This window comes from Nothobranchius furzeri, chromosome 13 (genome assembly GCF_043380555.1).
Source record: "Nothobranchius furzeri strain GRZ-AD chromosome 13, NfurGRZ-RIMD1, whole genome shotgun sequence".
Taxonomy (NCBI): Eukaryota; Metazoa; Chordata; class Actinopteri; order Cyprinodontiformes; family Nothobranchiidae; genus Nothobranchius; species Nothobranchius furzeri.
Window position 1 is genome coordinate 24,239,264 of NC_091753.1, and position 25,107 is coordinate 24,264,370.

Consider the following 25,107-nt stretch of genomic DNA (forward strand, 5'->3'; position numbering starts at 1 on the left):
TTTTTACTGTCATGAGTTGGTGCTTTGAACCCGACAGAAGAATTCAAAGATGTGGAAGTCCAAGTCAAGTCCAAGTCCTTAACTTTGAATTTTCAAGTCATGATCAAGTTATCTGTCCAACTTCAGTTTAATGACAATAATAAAATTCCAGATATAAAGCTTCTTAAAGCTTTGTTAAAGCTTCTTATTTGCCCAAACAAGCAGAAAGTGCAACTGAAACTGATTATAACAAAGTTTTGCTGCATTTAGTAGTAAAGTAAACCCAGAACGAAGAATGATTTATGATTATTGTCCATGTTGTGCCACTTTTCTGCTAAAATATCAAACATGCCGAGCCATCGTCAAGTTGATTCAAGTCGCAAGTCATTGGCGTTCAAGCCCGAGTCAAGTCATAAGTCTTTATAGATTTTATCAAGTCAAGTCGTTAAAATAATGACTCACGTCTGACTCGAGTCCAATTCATGTGACTCGAGTCCACACCTCTGCAAAATGGTGTTTGGTTTCCAAATGACTCACAAACCACCAAGAGTAGACATTTATAAGAACCAGTTACTGTAACACGGATGTGATTAATGTAAAACACCATGACCACTTCTTCGCCAGTCATCATGATGACTCATTGTAAGCCTTTGTGTGTGTGTATTCTTGGATGTGTGTAGAGTTCTGACATGCTTTCAGAAAATGTGTGTAAACGACTGCGAAAAACTGTAATGGGCTTTTTATTTGGGAAGGAATCGAAACAGTTTCTTAGGGAAAAGCGATATTACCCTCTAGTGGACAACCAAAGAATAGGACTCTGAATTCAAAATCTGCCTTGAGTGCAATTCCTGTGGAATCTCAACAGCTGGAATTTAATCATTCCAGCAAAAGACTATTATAAATGAATATATATTTTTTTAAATTCAAGAGAGCATGGGTATCTATCAAGTAAAACATTTTACAGGCGAAACTTGAAAAATCAGAATATGTTGCAAAAGTTTATTTCAGTAATTCTAAGTCCTTTTTCTCATTTTTGTATTAGTTTCACCTTAAAAGGTGTAACCAATTAAATAGATTTATGATTATGATTACATGCAAATCCAGATATTTCATGCCTTTATTTGTTATTATTGTGATGATTAGGGCTGACAGCTTGTGATATTCACTTGTATGTTAGCATTTAGTTTGAAGATTAGAGCCTTTAAATGTAACAGTAGCAGCAGAGGATTGCCACATAACTATGAAGATTAGTTAGAAATAAAAATGTTATATATATACATATACATATTTGTGTGTATATATATAGATGATTTCCTGTGGTAAACCCTAAAGAGAACAGAGAAAACAGGAAGAAGAGGTCCCCGCCTTCAGCCAACACCCATCTCAATCTGACCCCGGCCCTTTTGTTCTCTACTGTGGCCAACAGACATCAGAGCTCTCACAGAACGATCACTCGAGCCTTCACCTGTGGTGATTGTCTCATCCCGCAGTGCAAGACTTCTTTTGGTCAGTCTGCTCTTTCTGTAAAGGGGGCCAAACTTTGGAACTCTCTACCTACTGATCTAAAACTAGAAACGGACAGTAAAGTTTCTAACAAAGAACTCAAAAAATGGTTAAAGTCTAAACAACAGTGTCTACATGAATAGTTTTAAACATTGCTGCTCAAATTGCCTTTTTTATTGAAAATTGTTTGAAAATGTAATCTGTTTTCTGTTTGATTTATTGTTGATCTCTTTGTATTTTATTTAAATGTACTCTACTTTTTTAGAAAGGTTCTATGGACAAGTGTTGCAAATTAGCACGTGTGCTAACACACTAAACAATGCATCTGGTTTGTCCAACGTAATTGCTGTGTTCATGTCAACTAAACATCACATTTTGGCCCCTTCCATGAGTGGTTCATCCATGGAAAGGGGGATCCATCCTCTTGCTGGTTGGGCACCATGGGTGAAGGCCTGGCCACCAGGTGCACGCCAATATGCCCCACCTCCAGGTCTGGCTCCAGAAAGGTGCCCCAGTGACCCGCATCCTTGCGAGGGAACACAGATTTCATTCAAAGGTATCAGGTTTTTTTTTTTAAGGAAAAGTAAGTATTGCAGAGATTTTTGGGACCTGTGCCATTAAGTGCGAGGTAAATGTGTTATATTTGTTCATCTTTGTAGCAGGCAGAGGCTGTCACAAGTGCTTTCTTTATATATAAAGTGGATGAGATCCACTGGATTGGCAGACTGGGGTGGTGGTTTCCCTATTTAAAAAGGAGACCACAGAGTGTGTTCCAACTACAGGGGATCACACTCCTGAGCCTCCCTGGTAAGGTCTATTCAGGGAGAGGAGGGTCCATCGAATCATCGAACCTCGGACTCAGGGGAAAAAATGTGGTTTTTGTCCTGGCTGTGAACCAGCTCTATACCCTTAAGGAGATCCCAGAAGGTGTGTGGGAGTTTGCCTAACTAATCCACAGGTATTTTGTGGATTTGGAGAAGGCGTTTGACCGTGTCCCTCACTGGTCCTATGGGGGGTACTTCAGAAGTATGGAGTACAGGGCCCCCTTCATATGGTCTGTTAGGTCCCTGTATGACCAGTGCCAGAGCTTGGTCCACATTGCCAGCAGTAAGTTGAGCTTGTTTCCGGTAAGAGGTTAACTCTGCCAAGGCTGGCCTTTGTCACCAATTCTGTTCATAACTTTTATAGACAGGATTTCTAGGTGCAGCCAAGGTACTGGCTTCATCAAACAGTGATCTCCAGCTTTTACTGGAGCGGTTCACAGTGTGAAGCGACTGGGATGAGAATCAGCTCCTCTAAATCCGAGACCATGGTCCACACTCCGGTGGAGACCTGTGCATCTCTGGAGCTAGGATATCCTCCATCTTCCATTGATCTTTGGGGGAAGGTCTGTGGCAGCTCACACTTACTATTGAACACTATTGAACATGCTTGTAAAGAAACCTTATATGTACAAGCACGTGCACACACACAGGTGTTCACATGGTGTCCTCACAGGTATGGACTCAGGCATTTTTGACACATAACTTAGGGCTGTGGTTGGCACTAAATGCATTATGAATTTACTGTGTGCTTTTCAGCAAAAAATGTCACTGGTATATATCCTCATGTTTTTGACAGAGGGATATTTTGGTTCTGATGTATTTTTGCTTGTCACTTTTTTTCTTTCTCTCTTTCTGCAGGTCTAGAAGTGGATTTTTATTCATCCATTATTATTTATTTTTGTTCACTTTTTTCCCCTCTTCTTTATTTTCTTTACTTTCTTTCTCTTTCCTTTCTGTCTCCGTATTCATTGGGATTTAAAACAAACAAAAGTGTTTCTAATAAAGTTTGGGCATTAAAGCTGAGTCTGTGAGAGTAAAACTGTAATGCATGTATTCGGATACTCACACATCAATTCTGAATGTTTTACAGCTCAACAGGACACGGAAAAAAGTCAACAAAACAAAAAGCAAATTGATATGGGTGAATTTAGGTTTTGGTTTGACCAAGTAGTCGTTGTTGGAAACAGCTGGTTTTGACCACAGAGCTATGCTGCTTCTGAAATGTGGCAGCTGAATAAAAAATCACACTAAGATACCTGGCAGACTAGTGACAGCACAATTTAAGGGAGCAAGCAGGAAATGTATCCACACTGTCTGCTTAGAAACAATCAGTTACATTTGTTATTTAAATTAAAAAGTTTTTTTTAATGTATTATTCTGTTACAAATAATAGTGGTGTGGTGCTGCAATCACTTACACTTGCACATCTGAAATGTACCCTTTGAAAACACCAGTTCATGTATGTTTTATTAAATTTGTCCACCTTAAATTTTGGAGGCCTTTGCATGGCCAGGGACATTGTGGCTTGTGAAACCTGGACTCAGTCCTGGCCATGTTCATGCCTCAGAACCCCAGAGCTTCCATTTTCACGCTGCAGCCCAGCAGTTTGTTTCCTGCATCAACACACTCTGTCACGCACTGAGCTGAAAAATACCAAAGGAACAGAAAAATAAGAAAATACGGTGAGAAATATTAACTAAATTTAATATTTACACATAGACAAAAGCAGCGCTGCAGCATTTGCTATTGCTGGTACCATTCTCAGCTTGGATCCACCGAGCAGCCTTCCCAGCCAGAAGCTCCCACTCCTCCTTTGCATCCATCTTGAATCCATGAAGCCAGATCAGAGCCAAAAAGGTGGCGTACACTTTTCTGTTGACCTGATTCAACACAAAATAATTCAGAAAAGAAAGTAAAGTAGCTTAATAAATAAATGTTTTGGTTCCATTTTTTTTTACCAAAGTAGTCAAATAACTTCAGTCAACTTTATTTTATAGTTAATGTTTACATTTTGTGTTTTGTGTGAATCTTTTTGAAGTTTTATCTTAAGACATTTAGTTCTACTGTAAAATTATTAATATTTTAACTGAATACAGTCAGTTAAAGAATGATCATTTCCCATTCTCTCGACCACCCACCCCGGTAGGTTTTGACATCTCCATCTCCTCACTGGTCTTTCCCAGCACATCAGCCAAATGTGAGTCAAGCAGCCAGAAGCCAGAAGCTTTCTGGAGGGAGATCAGCAGCAGCAGAGGGTCTCTATCAGGTTGGGGAGGTGCAGCAGCTCTTTTCTCTGAATCGAAATAATCAGAGGAATAAAAAAATAGAGACAATTTGTCTTAATTGCTGAAATAAGGAAAAACCATTGAAGATTACATTTAATAATCAGGCATTGCAATAAATTCTGTTTATTTATGGCTCAAGCCTTGGGCACACTGGTGGCGAACGTGCCGCGCCCGCGCTGTGCCTGTGCTGCGTCATCAATTTCAATAGAAATCATTATAGTTAATGAGAGTGGAAACACGGAGAGTGCCGCGCTGCGACCCAGCAGCTAGGCGCTGAAGATAGGCGCCAGTTCAATCTCATTTCTGCTGAAAGCACAACTTTTCATTGAACTCTGTGACGACATGGGGGTGGTCCATAAAACTATGCTATCTTACAGTAAAGCATGGCGGCTGTCGCAAGGGAAAGTTTGGTCAGAGCTCAGAAGTGAAATTGGATATTTTTGGAGCAAGAGTGCATGCATTAGAATGTCATTTTGGTGAAACTGGCCGACCACAGTGACATGTGTTATAAAAGCTACAATAATCAAATCTACTGGACTTATTGATTGTGATGAAAGTAGTTATAGGTCGAAGGTGGCACAGGAGTTAAGTGCTCGCCCTGTATTCGGAAGGTTGCAGGTTCGAGCCCCACTCAGTGTGTCTCTGTAATTGTGTCCTTGGGCAAGACACTTAACACGCCTTGCCTGCTGCTGGTGGTGGTCAGAGGGACCGGTGGCGCCTGTGCACAGCAGATTCGCCTCTGTCAGTGCGCCCCAGGGCAGCTGTGGCTATGATGTAGCTCATTACCACCAGGGTGTGAATGTGTGTGTGAATGAGTGAATGATTGATTGTGTTGTAAAGCACCTTGGGGGGTTCCAGGACTCTAGAAGGCGGTATATCAAGTACAGACCAGTTACCATTATATGTGAAGCAGTGAACTAATGTTTGTAGCTTTTGAAAAACTTTAATGAATTAATTAATGAACTCAAAATTCTATTTTGTCTTGGCCCCCAAAACGCCTTCAAACGGCCCTGGGTGTGGGCCTGAGTTTTGAAAATGATAAGCATTGTATATTACATGCTTATAGCTTGTTGCTTTATACAGGTAAAACGTGTCGTAGGATGAATCTACCTACATTTTACTTTTCAAACACTCTTTTGTTTTCTTGTTTTTTTTTTTCCTGTCCTGTCTGTCTCTGGTCTTCCTGCACCTCCTCTCAATCCTCCAGAAAAAACTGCTGCCTGGCTTCTTACTTTTTCACCTCATGATTTACTTTTGAACGACGCAGATCAAAGGGATCCACCGACCGCAAAGCGGAGTGTGCGGCTGTGCCAGTGAGGTGAGATCACAACAGCACGGGTGATGAGCTCCACAGTAGCAGAGCGGGTACCAGGGAATAGCGGACATGAACGATCGTGTTAATAATAACTTTTTGGTTGCGCCACTTTGAGAATGTGCCATGTGCAGGACGCAGCTGCCTGGAGCGCAGCGATCAGCGCTCTGCCGCTCTCCGCTCAAAAGAATCCCCGATACGCTGAGAGTCCCTATTAGTAGAAACTGGATCTTTTTTGGGCTCTCCCTAGATGTGTAAGATATCCAGCTCCCCCATTTTCATCAACATAGGAAACCCTGCCCCCCCGGATGCCCCGGACATAAAGAGAAAAGTGGGCATGCCCGGGGAAAAGAGGACATTCATTATTACGCAGCATTGTTATTAAGCACAAGAGAAATATATGTAAATTAATGCTAAACCCTTTACATCAAATGCCAGGTCTAGTGCAAAGATGAATTCAAAGCTCAGTCTCTCTGAGAGAATCTTTTAGATATCTTAGCCAAATTCATGAGCTTACCTTCTACAGAGCCTTCAGAGCCTCTTCAAAAGAGGACATGATTACGAAGTTAAAGAACTCCCTCCACTGCTCACCAGTGTGCCCAGTCCTGGTTTCCAGTTATCTTCCAACATGTGCACACAATGTGTCAGTGGGAACACCAGCAGCAAAAGTCACAGCTTTTTAGGGCATCTCACTATCCATCAACTCTTAGAAGAGCCAAGCCTTTAAGTCCTCTTTCGTATCTCTAATAGGTCTAACAGTTGTCGCCACAGTGTTTGGCAAGGTCCATTTGAACACAAACACTTCCACACCCCCAAACTCCCCTGAAATCCTGGATGTGTGAGATCAGGTGCTCTTGTGGCCTTACAGCTTTCTACTTTAACCACTGGTTACCTTTAGGTGGAGGCTTGACAACAGCAGCATTAGGCTTTTGAGGTGGTTTATGAGGCTTCATCAAGGTGAAGAATCTTTGCTTCATTTTAGAGAGAAAACCATTGTCAGGCTTGCCCTGTCTGGAAACTGCAGAAGAGCGGTAGAAGAAGAAGAAGAAGAAGAAGAAGAAGAAGAAGAAGAAGAAGAAGAAGAAGAAGAAGAAGAAGAAGAAGATGAAGAAGAAGAAGAAGAAGAAGAAGAAGAAGAAGAAGAAGAAGAAGAAGAAGAAGAAGAAGAAGAAGAAGAAGAAGAAGAAGAAGAGTCACAGATAAAATCACAAACGGCTTCACAGAAAACAAAAGCAATCAAACAAACAAAATGAAAAACAAACAAACTTAAGGAAACTATGTTACTGCTCCACTGGGATTTAGCTTTACTGCTTTATTGATGAGGTGAATCAGATTGGGAAAATGAATACATGATTAAAAACGAGAGATTACAATAAAAACATGTTTGGTAGTATACCTTGAAGAAGATCCTGAGACACCTACATGTCCCCGCTTAAGAAAGGACCTCTTCCCCCACCCAGAGTTGGCATTCTAGCCCTTTCCTGTCAAGAACCACAGCCAGGGAACTGGAGGTGCTGATCCTCATCCTAGCCACTTTACACTCAGCTATGAATCCACCCAGGGGCGGGCTAGGACAATAATTCAGGCCAGGAATTTGACACCATCCCAGGCCAACACCCAATTAACGCAAAACACTAAAAGTGAGCCAGGCTGGGCGTCTACTGATGTAAAAGTGTAAAACTAAATTATTAAAGCTTCATGCACCCTGTTTCTTTCCTTTATAATATACATGTTTGTGTTCTGCTGCTATAAGCTGTACTTATGTTGAATAAACGAAAATTCTATTTAATTCAGTTAAAACATGCCACCTGCACACTAAAATTTCATCCACTACACTTTACCAGTGTAGTGGATGAAATAGAACAGACATCATAATCCACTTCAATTTGAGATTAACAGGTACCAGACTAGTTATACACATCACTACTGTGTGTGGTGGTGGTGTCACCAACTGACATGCCTTGTCATTTAGGTTTATAACTTAGCAGAAGCAGATTAAATGAACAGCCTTGCTCAACAATGGCTAAAGCCTTTTGCAGATGTACACGTCTCCTTTTTTCTGGATGCAAAGTCATTAATGAGGTCATCTGATGCTGTGCTTCTTCTGAGCTGATCTGAACTTATGACAGTCAGACCACTCAAGTGTTCTTGTGCCATATGAGCCTCAGTTTTGAGATGTTGCAGTCAGGAGCTGAAACTAACAGGGAAAGCTAACTTCTCACTTCAGCATTGACCCTGTTATCACCAGAAATCCATCATGCAAGCAGATTGTTCCCTTCCAGTCGATTCACGCGGCAAACATCACGCCCTGGTGTGGCCTGGCTGAAGACACATCTAATCACTCCTGTAAAGGCTTGTCCTTCTCCACTTTAAAGGTCTACCTGGCAGTCATTTCTGCTTGCCATGAATCTTTTAGTTTCTCCTGGCACTCACCCTTTAGCCTTTAAGTTCATGAAAGGGGTTCGCAGACTGAGGCCCATTATTAGATCTTCGGTACCTTCTTGGGACCTCACTTTGGTGCTGGAGGCCCTGTGTGGTCCCCTATTTGAGCCCATTGAATCAATTCTGTCATATAAGACAGCCCTGTTCTTAGCCCTAGCATTGGCTAAGAAAGCGGGGTTCTTCATGCTCTTTCGGTCCACCCTTCCTGTCTGAAATTTTCATCAGACTGATCTAGGGTCACTGCATCCGAATGCTGCGTATTTGCCCAAGGTCATTCCGCTCAACTATGGTTCCATGACAATAGAGCTACTGGGCTTCAATCGTCCTCCTTTTGCCTCTGAGGAGTAGAGGAGGGTGCATTGTCTGTGCCCAGTTCATGTTCTGCAGGCTTATATAGATCGTGCTCAGAATGTCTGAAAAACAGACCAACTATTTGTGTGTTTTGCTGAACCGTCCATGGGAAAAGCTTTGTCGAAGCAAAGGCATTTCAGTTGGTGACATTTGCTCAGCTGCAAGCTGGGCTACACCCCACACTTTTGTGAGGTTTTACTGTTTGGATGTTTTGGCCCTTTCGAGGGCCCATGCGGTTCTTTCTGCTGGGTCTGACTTGCCACCTTAGATTGCAAACTCAGCCCAAGTTTGTTAGCTACTCATGGGCGTTTCAATAAGTCCCATAGTACCTTCATTGTACCAAGTGAATCGACTGAAAGGGAATGTTAGGTTATGCATATAACCACTGTACAACGCAGGGCTGCCACATTTCACAGCCTAGCTCGGTGAAGAGCGGCTATCGAACTGAGGAATGAGGGTGATGCTGTCACGCTCATTTGCCTTTACAGGCATGATTAGATGTGTCTTCTGCCAGGTCACATGGGGGCGTGATGTCCCATAGTACCTTCGTTGTTCAAGGTTGAACCACACATATCTGTAGATTAAGGAAATTGTGCACATTTACTGTCATTTTGTTTTTAAATATTGAGTTTTGACTTTGTCCCAGTTTTTCATTATGGCCCAGTGTGAATTTGAGTTTGACGCCCCTGATTTAGATATTAAGTGCATCATGAATGTCGTGCCTGAGCGGACCAGATTAACAGCCAGATGCACAAGCCAGATGTGTCTTTTGATTTTGACCCCTCCCCACTGGCTAACTGCCGCTAAATGTAGATGAAACTAAAATCCTAATTACTGCCCCTAATCAAACAACAACTAGCTGAATTGTGCTCTTCTGGCCAGTTGAGTCTCAGAAACCTCTGTGTCATCTTGGACTCTGCCACAATCGTCGTACCAGGATTATTTATTGCTCAGATTATTTTAACAGAAAAATATGTCAAAACCTACAACTCTGATGCAAAATCTGTATTAGGCATGTCAATGAGCGCTTTACCGATGGACTACTTACAACCTTGTTGTAAAGCCAACACTTGAGCCATTCTGGTAGCTGTGCCATTAGGACCTGTTGAAAATGCCCAGAAGAAAAGGAGAGATGAAGACATTACTTCTGCATATGAAAACAAAAGTTTCTGATTGAGTTCAGTAACATGTTTAGGCACACTGATCTATAGCTGACATAGGTTGGATTTTTAAACCTGAAATAGTAAGTGAGTAAGTAATACAAATATATATTTTTATCCCTTTAGATAAAAACATAGGGTAGGGAGACTGAAATATACAAAACAAAGGTGATAAATGAAAATAAAGAGCAAACAGAGGATGTACACAAGTTCATACTAAAGCCAGCTTGACCAAATGAGTTTTCAGCAGCTTTTTAAAGGAGACCACTGATCTCAGGCTCAGGGGGAGAGTCTGGGAGCCACAGCAACAAATACTATATATTTGTATATCTGTAATGGGTAATGTGCTGAGATGAAAAAAACACTGATTTTTGGAAAATGTAAAGTGTCAACCTAGAGATCTTAAGTCACCAATAAATAGAACCTGAAAACATGATGGGGCAGAGCAGTCCAAATTGATGAGTATTTTTGTTAAGTTCAATCTGTGTTGCTTTTTCAATTAATAAGCGACAGACTTGAGCTGAAACTTCCATATAGACAGGTAAAAACAAAGCTTTTACTACTCTGTTTATGGATAAGAACCCAAAAATGGAATTAATGTTGAGTAGTTTTCATGGTTGTATGCATTCCTCACAATGTCGAACCTCACGCCTGAGCATGTTAGTTCATGACCCCCTACTGTAGTCTAAATATCTCTCCATGATATGCATCCCCAGACAAACACTGGCAGACATACCAGTCATGCTAAACAATGTTGTAGGCAGCATAACTATTACAGCCACCGCCTGTAATGAATTGTTTCTGCTGCCTGTTCAGCACCACGGACAGCGTCTGTTCCCTACAAATCAGCACCACGGACAGCGGAAGGCTGACAATTCTCTTTCACACTTCCTCCCTCCTGGATGAGGATGGGGCAGCTGTTTGGAGTTGTCCTGATGAAGACTAAGCAATTGTACTCCTTCAGATGTTGAGGTTAATAGTTGCACCAGGGGTTCAGATCTGTGCTGTTGTCCCCAGATCACTCTGTGTAGCATTATTAGTGATCTTAATCTTAAAAAAACTTGATTGTTTGAAAGATTTAGGAAAACATCTTGTGTAGTTTGTTTTATACAGCCTCAGCACAACTGATGAATTGTTAACTCATTCACTGCCATTGACGACAAAAGTTGTCATTTTAAATCCAACCACTTTCTGCAATTGGCAACTAGTCGTCAATTGCATTTTTTAACAAAGTGGGCCTGGGAATGAGTCCGCACACCTTCAAAGTAAACATCACAGCTCTAAATCTGATCTTCATCCGTGTGTGTCACACATCATGTGATCAGTAAGCAGAAAATCTATGAATTCGGAGATCGTTTTGGGACGCTGCTGTGATAAAAGTGAGGCGCAAACCTGAAAATAATCTGCAGCTCACACTTTGACAATAATTATGAAAGAACAGAAAAGGCTAGAAACATGTTGATTCTTCCTAATGCAAAAAGTGAGTCTACTCTTACTTTTGGTAGTTTTGGTGTTTACATCATCATGGAGCACAATGTTCTGTGACTCTTCAAAATACAGTAAAAATGCTCAAAAACGCTGGCAGCCAGAAGCTTTCTGGTCAGGAAACAGCTGGAAGTGAATTAGTTCATAGCCTCAGAGCTTTATTGTGGTTTTCTGATAGTGTGTTTTGTTGGTTAAATTATTGTTGAAGAGTGCTTCCACATAGATCACCTCTAGATTTAGGTCAACTGATTTGGGTGGAGAATTGCTTCTGAGATTTAGATGCCCTGTGTAGCCTCCGGAAATGGTCTGTTTTTCAATCTACAGGTCACCTCTTCAGTATCGGTAATTTGGAGACATAAGTCTCCAGCTGGAGCTCTAATCTACAGACGGGACAGTTGCTTCTTTTACACTCAGAACTCAGCTCTACTAGATACGGAAGTTCTGATAACATCATATTCACACAGGCACAAAATACCACATCTCCTCCATCTAGATTCATCCATCACAGTAAATGTTAGTTAACTTGTCATGTTTTAATTGTTTGGAAAATAAATTCTTACTTTTACAAACCTGACTCTTTCATGAATAAACACGAAGTGTTTACAATCCCTGAATAAACAAAGAATCCTAGAATCTTCTGATTAAACACGCAAAGACCAAGCAGGTTGATATTCTATATTTATACAGTGTATCACAGCTTATTGGTCATAAGTAGAGGTAATATAGTGAGCTCTTAAAGCACTCAGTTTACCAAATCCTACACCTGTGTTTTCTCCTTTCGGGATTCTTTTCAGTTATTTTCTAGTTTGTTTAGCCTGGAGGTGTTTTGTGTTCATTTTGTCCTGGCCCATGAAAGAGAAGAGAAAACACCACAAAGATAAGAAGGAAGTAGACATTACAGTAAACAACTGGATTCAGTTCTGTTTTGTTTTTACAACTTTTGATGTATTTTCTATGTTGTAATCTATTTTTTGTATCTCTGGTAACAAATTTTACCCAAAGATCAGTAAAATTCCAATTCGTGTTTTTATAGCTTCTCATAAAGGTGTAAGTATGTGCATTTTAACACATTTCTGCAGCAAAAATCTTACCATGTCTGAGCTCTGGTTCATAAGGTCCGGTAAAAAACACCCACAAGAAAGGCTGAGGCTATGAACTTCCAGCTGTTTCCTGATCAGAAAGCTTCTGGCTGCCAGCGTTTTTGAGCATTTTTACTGTATTTTGAAGAGTCACAGAACATTGTGCTAGGCCCTCACCCAGACCTAAGAGCAACATAGCTATCAAGGTACTAAGTGTAAACCGATATATCAGCCAACTGATATTTGACATTTTTTATATATCGGCCAATGTATGTTATGAGTTGTTCCGTTTTGATAAGGTTTTGGTTTCTGTTACTGGTTTTCTGATCATCTCTGTTTCTGTGTTTTTTGAAGGTCAGTTGCAGCTCCTTCCAGGTGCCCTGCCCCCCTGTGGGCTTCTCCGGAGTGTCACAGCTGGCTGCGATTGCCCAATTACCACCCTTACTTAAGCCACTGTTTTCCAGCCCTCAGTGTGGCGTTGTTTTGTCTGTATTGCTTAATAGAGCCAGCGTGCCTTCATGTTTGTGACTTCTGATTAGTTTTTTCCCACTGTGTGTGGTGATTTTTGGTTATTAAAGACCCTGAACCAGAACCAAGGCTTGTTATTCCAACAATCGGGTTACTGCCTGAACCTCACTGTGACAATATATCTCCTCAGTAAAGCTGAATCGGCCATCGGTGGTCATGACCTATACATATTGGCATTGGTATCTGCAATAGAATCAAATCAATCAAAGATACAACCAATACTGATTGACCTCTAATAACCACGGTCTCAGACAGTCTTTGTTGGAAAGGTTCTACGTCTGAGAATGACAAGCCAATACCAGCGACATTCTCAGATGTGGAGTTACCCAGGAGGCAGCGGTCTAAAGGAAGCAGTCAGCCAAACTGCATAATGGGACAGAAATGACACAAAGAAGCAGGAAAAGAAACTGAATTGACAGCAGGTGATCTACAGGAATCCACAAAAAAGCCAGCCTGAGAAGATGAGTTTTCTGCCAAACTTTCACTAATTCTGTGATGTAAACTTGAATATTTATCAACGGTGTCAGAGCTTGGTCCACATTGCCAGCAGTAAGTAATGCTGGGACTCCGCCAAGGCTGCCCCTTATCACCGATTCTGTTCATAACTTTTATGGACAGGGTTTCTAGGCACAGCCAAGGTGTTGAGGGGAATCCATCTTGGTGGACTAAGGATTAGGTCTCTGCTTTTTGCAGATATGTTATGAACCTGTTGGCTTCATCATAGCGTGATCTCCTGCTGTCGTTGTGTTGGTCACCCCACCTCCAGCTGAGCTGTCGCTGGAGCGGTTCATAGCAGAGAGAATCAGCTCCTCCTTGTACCAATCTGCTGTGGTGAACAGAGAGCTAAAACAGCTTGTGACCAACGGTCACAAGCCTTTGGTAGTGACTGAAAAATGAGACTGTGGATACAAGCAGCTGAAATGAGCTTTCTCCAAAGGGTGTCTGGGCTCTCCATTAGAGATGGAGTGAGAAGCCATCTAGGAGAGGCTCGGAGTGGATCCGCTGCTGCTCCGCATCAAGAGGAGCCAGTTGAGGTGGCTCGAGCATCTGGTTAGGATGCCTTCTGGACACCTACCTAGTGAGGTTTTCTGGGCACGCCCAACTGGGCGGAGACCTAAAGGGAGACCCAGGACCCGCTGGAGGGACTATGTCTCTAGGTTGGCCAGGGAACGCCTTTTAGGATTCAGAGGAGCTGGCCCAAGTGGCTGGGGAAAGGGGAGTCTGGGTCTTTCTGCTTAGGCTGCTGCCCCCGCGACCTGACCCTGGATAAGCAGAACAGAATGGATGAATGGACAGCAGTGTTGTTATTATTTTTTTTTTTACATTTCTACTTAAAGATGGGAATTGTGACACTGTGGTCATCTCTGATGAAAGTCTTTGTGAGAAATGAAAGCCTAAGGCCTTGCTTGCCAGCTCAGTAGCCAAGTGATAGAGTGCCCACCTTGAGCCTGGAGACCAGGGTTCGATTCCTGGTCGGGTCACACCAAAGATTTTGAACAAATGGGACCCAATGCCTCCCTGCTTGACACTCAGCATTAAGTAGTTGGATTGGGGGGGGTTAAACTACCAAATGGTTCCCGAGCGCAGCTGTGTCTGCAGCTCACAACTCCTCCAGGGGATAGGTCAAATGCAAAGAACAAATATCACACACACATCAGTGTGTGATACGTCATCAGGAACCACCAAGGCATGTTCCAATCGGTTCATGTTTCACCAAGGCGTCTGTCCTCCATTTGTTACACATTAGGGTTAGCTAACTGGGAGCTTTCCCCAGTTAGCTAGCTGAGGAAAGATACATGCGAGGTGCCTTGTTGCCTTCCCTTGGTTAAAGATTTATCAGAATACAGTGCAGTATGTTCTAAAGGACGATGGATCAGGAACCAGCTGCTACTTTGTGGGCACATTTTCTATTCAAATGCAAGTCAACTAATTGTAGCTATCGGGCTGATATCTGAAATGTTTTTTTTTTTTATATATCCAGAGCAGTTATCTTTGCTAAGTAGTTGCAGCTTTGGTGGCTAGCAGGTAGTAACTCACTTACATATTGCATTTAACCAATATATACACGATTAAAAAAGTAAAAGGCTCGTTATACATTTACTTTGAAACTTTTACGTATGAAATATAACTTTGCCTCACGTGTCACACTACATAACTGCGGTAACATGAGGCAAGTCTTTTCCATTTAACCATTTTCTTTGACCAAGGAAGGACAGTGTCCTTGTAGGCAAAGTGAGGTTCCCAAGAAACACCCGAAGTTTTTCCTTTTTCCTCATGGTTACTCTCTTCCTTGTAAGCTGCATTGTATTTTTGAAACACCACATCTGTTCTCTGGTATGTCATGTGTCTCTGCTACTTATCTACCAACCAGATGAGATGTAGGACAGATATGGGAAAACCTAATCCTAACCCTATAACCTTCCTTTTTGTTAATGTATACATTTAAAAATATGAAAGGGAAATTACTCACAGCAAAACACAGCCCAACAAAACAAAATGAGAATAACTTACGTTTAGAGACAGGTGTTGGAACATTTCTACACACCAGAGGTCCTTGAACTGGCTTGCCGTTGTCTTTGTTAACAGCAATGAAAGCAGTGAAAGAACTGCTCACTCCGGATTGGACACTAAGCTCCACCACCTTCTTCACCTCTCTATCTTGCTGTTCTCTGTGTGGTCCCTGCTCTGACTCCAAACATCTAATTGCACTGTGAGCAGCCAACCTGTGGAGTGTTAATCTGTAGAAAGGAGGGAGCAAACAATGGAGCCACAACAAATTCAAATTCTAAATCAAACATACTTTATTAATCCCAGAGGGAAATTAGAGATGAGAAAAAAATGAGATGTCTTTTCATGTATTTTATTTACCAAGATTCATGTTGTGAATTTCATGGAGGAAAATATGGCTAATGTTGCAGAAAAAAGAGGCTAATTATTACTTAAGCATTATGTGACCTCCTATTCAAGAGGTTAGGGTTAGGTTAAGATGTTGGTCAGTGACCTGCTTAGCTGCTTCTGGGGGAACCCAAAATGATCCCCATCATCAAAACTATAAAAAGATTTTGTGATTTTTTTTTTATTTTATAATTAAATTAAGATAAGAATTGTAACACGTTAAAATAAAATACAATGTTCAAAGATATAATAAATATGATCTTGTGAACAAAAGGCCATCCACATGAACAGGGTTAAAGTTGAAGGGGTCGACCGTTCAGATCAAGCTGATCTCTCACAAAGACACTTGGGTTAACAAAGCTTCTAGGATAAGGACGTTTGGCCTGAATGGCAACATCACCTCAAGCCTTTACAGGGTACTGGTTAAACATCTGTTGACTGGCTGAGTTACAGTCTGGCATGGGAGCTGCTCTGCCTACAGTTGGAAATCACTACATGTGGATAAAACTAAAAGCAACCTAAGGTCTAAATGTGATGCCAAACTAAGAGTGGTTTTACCCCGTGTCATCAGCAGGTTTGAGACTGAAGTATATCTGGTTCTGAAAAGGATGACCTGCCAGGCTGTATTTCACAGTCACACAGCCTTCTGAAGCACCCAGACTCTGTGAAATAAATACACAACACAAATAAATAGAATATCACTGGTCAATGTTTACATCATCCTCTTAATCTTTATTTGAACAGCACTGTTTGCTAGCACTCAGGATGGCTCAAAGTCCTACACACCTTGTTTAAACAGTTTGAATCCAATTAAAAACAGTCAAAACCACTTCAAATCATAATTTACAACATCACGATATAAAACACACCTGCCATTCATACTATATTATTAAAAGCTAATCTATAAAATGTAGCATCAATCTGGTCTACAACATGAAAGGGAGGGAGCCTGCCCAATATCCACTGGTAGAACATTCTAGAGTTTGGGAGCCATGACAGAGAATGCATTATTTTCACTAATTGATGCAGGTGAAAAAAAAAACCAAGTCCTGGTAATCTAATTTATTTTGGTGTCCAACATGAGTGCCAAGTCCATTTTCACCCCCAGACTGGAGACAATATTCTTCTCATAGTCTTCAAGCGCCAGACTTATTGCTGGGTTTCAGCACACACGCACGACTTTTACTCATGACAAAATAACAGGGCTGCAAACTGGCGCAGCGGTTAGCTCTGTGGCCTTGCAGCGAGAAGGTCCTGGGATCTCAGTGATCTCATCTTGGCCTGGGGTCTTTCTGCAAACATTCTAAGGAACTTTGAAAGAAAAGCGTCTGGACTTCTTTGAGTTGCTTGAAGACGTTTCACCTCTCATCCGAGAGGCTTATTCAGTTCTAAGGTCAAATGGTGGAGAGTCCCAGATTTAAACCCAGTGGGAGTTTCCCACCGAAGAGGGAACAAAAGACCCCCTGATGATCTTCTACATAAACACATGAGCCAAGGTGTGAGGGTGGGTGTGAGTCCTATTCCAGCCAGAGTTTCGGCTCAGACCTTGGCTCATGTGTTTATGTAGAAGATCATCAGGGGGTATTTTGTTCCCTCTTCGGGGGGAAACTCCCACTGGGTTTAAATCTGGGACTCTCCACCATTTGACCTTAGAACTGAATAAGCCTCTCGGATGAGAGGTGAAACGTCTTCAAGCAACTCAAAGAAGTCCAGGCGCTTTTCTTTCAAAGCTCCTTAGACTACAATGACCTGGATGACTGAGAACCTTCACAGACATTTTTCTGCAAACATGTTCTCCCTGTGCATGCGTGGGTTCTCTCTGAGTGCTCCGACTTGCTCCCACGGTCCAAAAGCATGACTGTCAGGTTCATTGGTCTGTCTAAGTTGTCCTTAGGTGTGAGTGTGTGTGCTTGGTCGTTTTGGCCTGTGTGTCTCTGCGTTGGACTGGCAACCTGTCCAGGGTGTACCCCGTCTGCTTGCCCTGATGGAAATGAAACAGTTTGTTTCAGAGACACTTTGCCCAAACACGCCAACAACAGTGTTTAAGGCCAATCTGCAGCTGAGGTGGCCTTGGTAATCCAGTGGTTAAAGCCTTTCAACTAGAGCCCTGTGCGGGACTGTTTTCTTCATCCTGCTCCTGCCTGCTCCCGCTGAATTTCTGACCATTACAGCCCGCAACCGCAACGTGTGTGTTACACTCCCGCCCGCACCCGTAGCGTGCATGTCTACTCCCGCCCGCACCCGTAGCGTGCATGTCTACTCCCGCCCGCACCCGTAGCGTGCATGTCTACTCCCGCCCGCACCCGTAGCGTGCATGTCTACTCCCGCCCGCAACCGCAAAACTCTGAGAAATTATTACCTCACAATAAAAGAGATGTATTGAGTTTGCATCCTCTATGGTCCTGGAGAAAACATGTCATTTTATAGGCTATACCAGGGGTCGGCAACCTGCGGCTCTTCCATCCATCTGATGCGGCTCTCTGTGCTTGTAAAATAATGAATGGATATTTAAATAAAATGCTTTATATTTTACTGCATTAATTTTACATCTGTATGTCAATTCTAAATGTAAAGATTGTCTGTGTAAACCTGAACAGGTCCAACCCGGTCTTACTGTGAGACCGGGTTGGGTCACGCTTGTGAGTAATCATATAGGCGCTTTCTGAGCTGAAGATGTGAGATTCTGAGCTTCTCCTCAGACAGGCTCCTGGATGCGTCGCACATTGGAGACAGGAACAAGCGCTATTCAGCCAAAGTTTCATCATCAGGGAACATTTTCTAAGTGACAAGTCTCTCTGAGAGACAGGGTTTGGAAAACGCTCGCTTCAGTGGGACGAACCTTCCCGCATGCGCTCTGGTTCTGCGAATCGCTCCAAGCCCCTCTCCACATCTTCAGCTCACTGTGCACCTTATGTACGCGCTGACAGTGAGCTGCGCTGAGCAATGTCCAGCTCAGATGTTCAGATGGGAATCTTTTCTTGGGTGATTTAGCTACATCTGCGATTTGCGAAACAAATAAAATGTCAGTTCGTCTGCATGCGTCGGGGTAATTCTTTCTATTCTTTCTTTGTCAAAATAAACGGTCAAATACGGGAACTATCCGGTCAACACAAGCCCTGCTTTTAACTGTTCTGTTTTCTTGTGAAAATTGTTGCAAAGAGATAAAATTTAACTTGATTACCACCAGAGCTGCGCACTGCGCCGTTATCGCCGTGATGGTAAATGAAGGAAAAACAAATTGATCGGATCCTGCACGTCTTTTAACACATTGGTCAGGATTGACACACTTTGATTTCATTTCGTTTTTAACCCTTTAAAGCTGATGCGTCACCATGCAGGATCACAGGTGATGCCTCGGCGCATGTGATTTCAAATGACTCCTCGCTACTTAAAACTATAAAATTCTTAAAATAAACAAAGGAGCTACTGTGTGGTGCTTATAGGGTTAATGAAGTCAAGGCCATTTCATATTCATATTCTATTCTCCTCTGTAGTCAGGCAGTGATCGAGGTCGCTTTTCTAAGAGAGGCCTGATCGGAGAAACTCCTCCAAATGTCTGACTTGCCTTGCTTTGGTTTTTGTGTCATAAAGACCTTGTTTCAGCTTCTTTTCAAAATCAGTTGCCGACTCCATCATACTCATCCCGACCCCGCACTGTTTCTTTTAGCCGACCGTTCCCGCCCGCAGCAAAGTTCACACCGCCCGCCCCCGCAAGATATGTGTTGGGTCCCGCGGGACCCGGCGGGACCCAATCCCGATGCAGCCCTCTACTTTCAACTTGTTTTGCCAAATGTTGATGCCGGTTCACTCCCGGTGACATAATTTATTTAGCCAGCTGAAGCAGATTTTATTTTATTTTTTTCATATTTTAGATTTATTGATTATTTACTGCAAACTATTTTGTGCCTCAAAAGATCTTTGAGTTTGGTCATTTCCAAGCAGCCTTTTAGTTGATTTACTCTGCTCGCTTCACATGGACTCACACAGGCTAAATAAACAAAGAAAGTTAAAAATAAAAGATTAGTCCTTGTATTTTAAACTGTCTACCAATAAAGGGTTGAAAACATGATACTAGCAAGTGTAGCTAAAAAAGAAGAAAGTTACTGCTGCGACCATGTAATAAAAATGAACTTGTCATCTGTTGTATAATTGCTTTATACAAGTTATTGATCACTACTGTTTGTCAATCACACTTATCATGAGGATGTAATCAAGGAGAGCCGAACATAATGTGATCATGAGGATGTAATCAAGGTAATCCTGGTGGAGGTGTGCAGCTTTGCACGCACATCAGGGAATGTATAAGGAGCAGAGCAGAGCTCAGAGCTGTTAGAGCTGTTTGAAGGATTCTATTTGACGAGGTTCATGGATTACGTTTTCTAACTGGGGTGTTCAGCTCTCCACCCATAAGCAACGGTAAGAGAAATGTTTTGTTCATGATTGATAACTTGTATGAATGCTGGTTGAATAAAGCCTTGTTGTTCCTCTAATATTCAAGTTGTGTTTCATTGTTTCTGGCGTCGACTTGACAACGATCCTGATTAAATAAATATAAAGTGTAAAAAGAGACTTTGAGTCTTTTAAGGTAATTAAAATAAAATAAAACATTTTATTTTAGAACATTTTTGGCGTCACGAACAGGATCAGTCAAGCTATTCCAGCAACAATGAAGTGTTTTTGGAGAAGCAAAAAGGAGCCGAGTGCTTCTGGGGAGGGAACGCCGATTCCCGTGCCGATTCCCGGCTGGGAAACGGAGGAGTTCCGATCCATTGGTGATATGTTAAGGCAGCGCGGTGGACGCCCTGGGCCGTGGGGAGAGTTAAATGGAGTGGTCAGCCCCGCCGTGGTGCTGGACCGTTTGACGCGGATAGAAGTTAAAAAAAAAGCGCCGCTGGCAGGAGTGAGAGATATGATGTGGCTTTTTGCAGAAGCATGGAAAAAACAGGAGTTAGAATTGAGCAGTTGTAGAGAGCGAGCGGCGCAGGAGAAAATCCATGCTGAAGAAGTTGAGAAATCATGCTCAGAGTTTGAGCAGAGAGTGTGTGTGATGGGGAAAGAGCTAAAGCATGCTCAGAATGTTTTGGATAAAACGCTGACTTTTGTGTCTCGAGCGCAAAGGAAGGAAAAGAAGCGACCTCGTAGAACAGGTCCTGCTCAGATCCGGGCGTTTGTAAAGAATGTTGGTGAAGATTGGGACCCGCAGAAATGGAACGGGGATCTTTGGGGGGATGATGAGGAGGAGGAGTGGGTGATTAAACCTGACCCACCACCTCAGCCCTTGTATCCATCATTACAGAGGATAAAGATGTCAGAACAAAGACCTATTACTAGGCGTCGGCGAGAACAGCAAATTATTCCACCAATACTGGTAGATATGGTGGATGATCAGGGACGGCCGGAACTCGATGAGGCGGGTAATATAAGAAGGATGTTACAACAGCAGCCACAACCCGCCCCTAGGCTGCTAACAACGCTAGAGGATTATTCACAAGATGAGTTAAATCACATGAATGGGAAGCTGAAACAGCGCCCAGGCGAACCAACTGACTCCTGGCTTAATCGCCTTATGGAGGATGGCGCGTGTGATATAGCCATAGATGCCGGTGATGCCATGAGATTTTCAGGATTAAGTACTGATGCACAGATAAATGCTGAATACAGGGCTACAGTCCGGGCATTGCCAGCTGATGAAGATTTCAATGTGGGGGATGCATATGCTCTGGCATGTCATGTAATCTATCCTACCACGGCGGACTGGTCTGAGATTAAAGGGCAATGGCAGACAGTGAGAGATGCCATTCAGCGGCTCACCAGACTCACTATTAGAGAGCAAGTGGCTCGAAACGGGGGAGCTGGAGTGGTGGACTGTAACATCTCTAAGGCAACTAGAGATCACCTCATCAGACATGCCCCACCACATTATAAACCCATGGTGACCAGCTTGTTGTTTGGCGCGGCAGACCAGACTTTTGCCGCGATAAAAGATCGTCTTGGCGAACTCACCACGCTGGGTGATTGGTCTGAGACGAGGAGAGAGGGAGCTAGAACTGAAAATAAACCCAGGATTGATCCACATTCAAGGGGTCGTAAAGGGGGGGCAATGGGCCCCTCTAGAACAGATCTGTGGAGGGCACTGCGACAAGCGGGAGTGCCGTTTGAGGAGATTGATGGATTGCCCACTAATGCATTGATGGAGAAATGCAGCCAAATGGGACTGAAGGTCCATTGTCAGTTCAGACATTGTCCTGAAAAGGACGACAGGATGTCTGTGTCAGAATTGGTTGGAATGTTGCAGAATGTGATCAGGGAGGTGGCGTCGAAGCCTGCTGAACCTTCCGCCCCTCCCAAGGAATCTTCAGAGGAGGAGAGTTCAGATGAGTGTTATCAGGTGGCGGCAGTGAAGCGTAGAAAGAAAAAACAGCACCGAAGGGAACATGATGATGAATAGGATGAAGGTCAAGCTCAGGTTGTTGCCAGTGCCTCAGGATGGTCAATAAATGATATCAGACCACATGTGGAATTACAGATTTATTGGAAAAAATCAGTACAGACAGTAATGGCATTGGTTGACACTGGGGCGGAGGCCTCGGTAATTCATGGCAATCCTGATAAAATAAAGGGAAACATTGTAGAAAAAGGAGTATCAATGCTCCACGAGCAAGTGGCAGACGTTCCAGAAATGGATGAAGTGCCTTTTGAGGTAAAACCAATCCAGGATTCTCCTGTGAAACTGGGGGTAAGATGGAGCGAACTCACCCCAGAGCAGCAGGAGCGAGCCTGGTTCACTGATGGTTCCTGTCAATATGTGGCAGGAACCAGGAAATGGAAGGCTGGGGCATTTAACCCTGGTACACAACAAGTTATGGAACTCACAGGGACAGGAAAGAGTAGTCAATGGGCGGAGTTGAAAGTAGTACACATGGTAATAATGACGGCTGGGGTGCAGGGAGTAAGTATTTATACTGACTCCTGGTCAGTAGCCCAAGGAATGTTAACTTGGATGCCAACTTGGCATGCTACACAATGGAAGATACATTCAAAAGAGGTTTGGGGAGCTGACCTATGGAAGGACATTTGGGAGAAATGCCAAAATATTCCTGTGTCAGTATTACATGTGGATGCTCATACTAATAACAATGATCCTGAATCCCTGCATAATCAGACTGTAGATAAGATAGTGAAAATTCAGGCTGTAAGACAATCAAGTCCTGGATTAGCCAAATGGGCTCACGTTACTGCTGGACATTGGGGTGTGCAGGGAACATTGAAATGGGCGAGGGACAGAGGAATAGATCTCATCATTGATGATATTAAAACTGCCATAGAAGATTGTGAACCTTGTCAACATCAGAAAAAGAGAATCCCTCGACATATACAGGGACAGATACATCGAGGTAAACAAGCGGGACAGTGTTGGCAGATTGATTTCATTGGACCATTGCCAAAAAGTAAAAACTGTAAGTATGCATGCACAGCCGTGGATACGGTGTCAGGGGTACTGGTGGTGCATCCGTGTCATAACGCCAATCAGGAGGCTACATTGAAATGTCTGTCATTAATAGAGACCTATTATGGACTACCTTTGCAGGTTCAGACTGATAATGGTACCCATTTCACTGGAAATAAGGTCAAAGAATGGGCAGAGAACAACGCGGTAGAATGGATCTATCATGTAGCATATCACCCGAAAGCTAGTGGACTCATTGAGAGAATGAATGGATTACTGAAAGAGAAACTAAGGAAACTATCGGTTATTAATTCTTTGGACAAATGGAGAGAAAATCTGACTAGGGCAGTACATCAGTTAAATAACAGACCCGTGGGGGATGGAGTTACTCCACTGATGCTAATGGTTGCCAGGGCAGGAAGGGAAACAACTTCTACTGACCCTCCTATACGAATGTGGAAACTAACTTCTGAGGCAGAACTCCCTGTTAGAGCAACTGCGGGCTCTGTGGGATTAGATCTTAAAATCTTGGAAAGCATCACTTTAGTAACCAATAAAGTGACAGTGGTAAAAACAGGATTGGGAATACAATGTCCACCAGGAACTTATGCTCATGTGTGTCCAAGAAGTGGTTTAGCTTTGAGGGGTCTAACCATTTTAGCTGGGGTAATAGACTCAGACTATCAAGGGGAAATAGGTGTGGTGTGTCAGCATACAGGTAAAGAACCGTTGGTACTGGAAAAAGGAGACAAGATAGCTCAGTTAGTAATCAAACGGTGTGTAATGTCCAAAGTTGAAGAGATTACTAAACCTACCACTATCACTCAGAGGGGTGAAACTGGGTTTGAATCATCAGACTTTACTGCGGGGGCAAAAGTGTGGGTGGAGCAGCTCAATGGTCCTCCCAGAGCTGGAGAGATTATTGCACAGGGAAAAGATGCTGTGGTAAGTGTATTGTTCCCCGGAGAGGAAAAATGGATTAATATTCCGATAAACAAATGTTACAGGAGAGAAAATTAATGCTTGTCATTCTATCTGCAGTTTTATATGTATCCCATAAGCAACGGCGGGTGTCTGAGTGACGGTGGTTGACTGGGTCCCCTTCCCCTACAAAAGGATTGAACCTTTGTCGAGGCGATGGATGGGCTCCGCGGACCTGGTGGTGTCGGATGTTTGGTCATCGTCCTCCATGTCCTCGCTGTCATCGCACTGAGGGCACATTTCTGTTGGGGGCTCACGGAAGGACAAGTGTTGGAAGAAGGGGTCATGGGCCATCTGGAATTGGTTAGCAGTATGTCCAACCGCACTCAAGGCACATTCACATGCAGAGCAAATGACGCTTGCTACTTGGGAAACCTAACATCTACCGGTAAGATGTACCGGTGCAGAGGATGTCTTAAAATCCGAGGAAGGGTGATCAGCCCAGGGGTGTTGGTTCAAGGATCAACAGTAACCTTTAATTCTGCAGCGTGCATCTGTGCATACCATCAGGGGAATGGTACTTGCATACAAAATGGCACAAATTGGAGTATGAAGGTTGATCGCGATTTCCGGATCAGGAATGGAACTGTAATCACAGGAGGACGCGCCTATTTGTACATATTCTGGGTGCTGCCCGACACAGCTAGAGCTACGCAGACAGCTGTAGCTCCCCTGGTTCACACTTGTCAACAAATGGGACAAATAAGGGTAGCCGAATATGTGCGATGGACTGTGAAATTCCCTCCTATTCCGCCTTGCAACAGGAGGAGGCGAGCATGGTATGACACCGTGCTAGGAGGAACTGGAACTTTGTATGGTCTGGCTAACACAGCAAA

At 43.0% G+C, this 25,107-nt stretch overlaps 1 protein-coding gene across 5 annotated transcripts in view; it reads right to left on the reverse strand.

The window, feature by feature from the left end:
• Positions 1-3,755: 3,755 nt before the first annotated feature.
• Positions 3,756-25,107, reverse strand: part of LOC107396815 (von Willebrand factor A domain-containing protein 5A) — a 29,006-nt gene continuing 7,654 nt past the window's right edge. For 3 of the 5 annotated variants that reach the window (XM_054742895.2, XM_070543414.1, XM_070543411.1), the window contains 7 exons: positions 16,402-16,505; positions 15,460-15,686; positions 9,745-9,798; positions 6,796-6,921; positions 4,445-4,599; positions 4,063-4,186; positions 3,756-3,949 (listed from right to left, as the gene is read on the reverse strand). In XM_054742895.2, the coding sequence (XP_054598870.2) occupies positions 3,870-3,949; positions 4,063-4,186; positions 4,445-4,599; positions 6,796-6,921; positions 9,745-9,798; positions 15,460-15,686; positions 16,402-16,505 (870 nt within the window). In that variant the 3' untranslated portion in view covers positions 3,756-3,869. The remainder of the gene's footprint in view (positions 3,950-4,062; positions 4,187-4,444; positions 4,600-6,795; positions 6,922-9,744; positions 9,799-15,459; positions 15,687-16,401; positions 16,506-25,107) is intronic. The other 2 variants (XM_070543412.1, XM_070543413.1) reach the window with 2 other exon arrangements.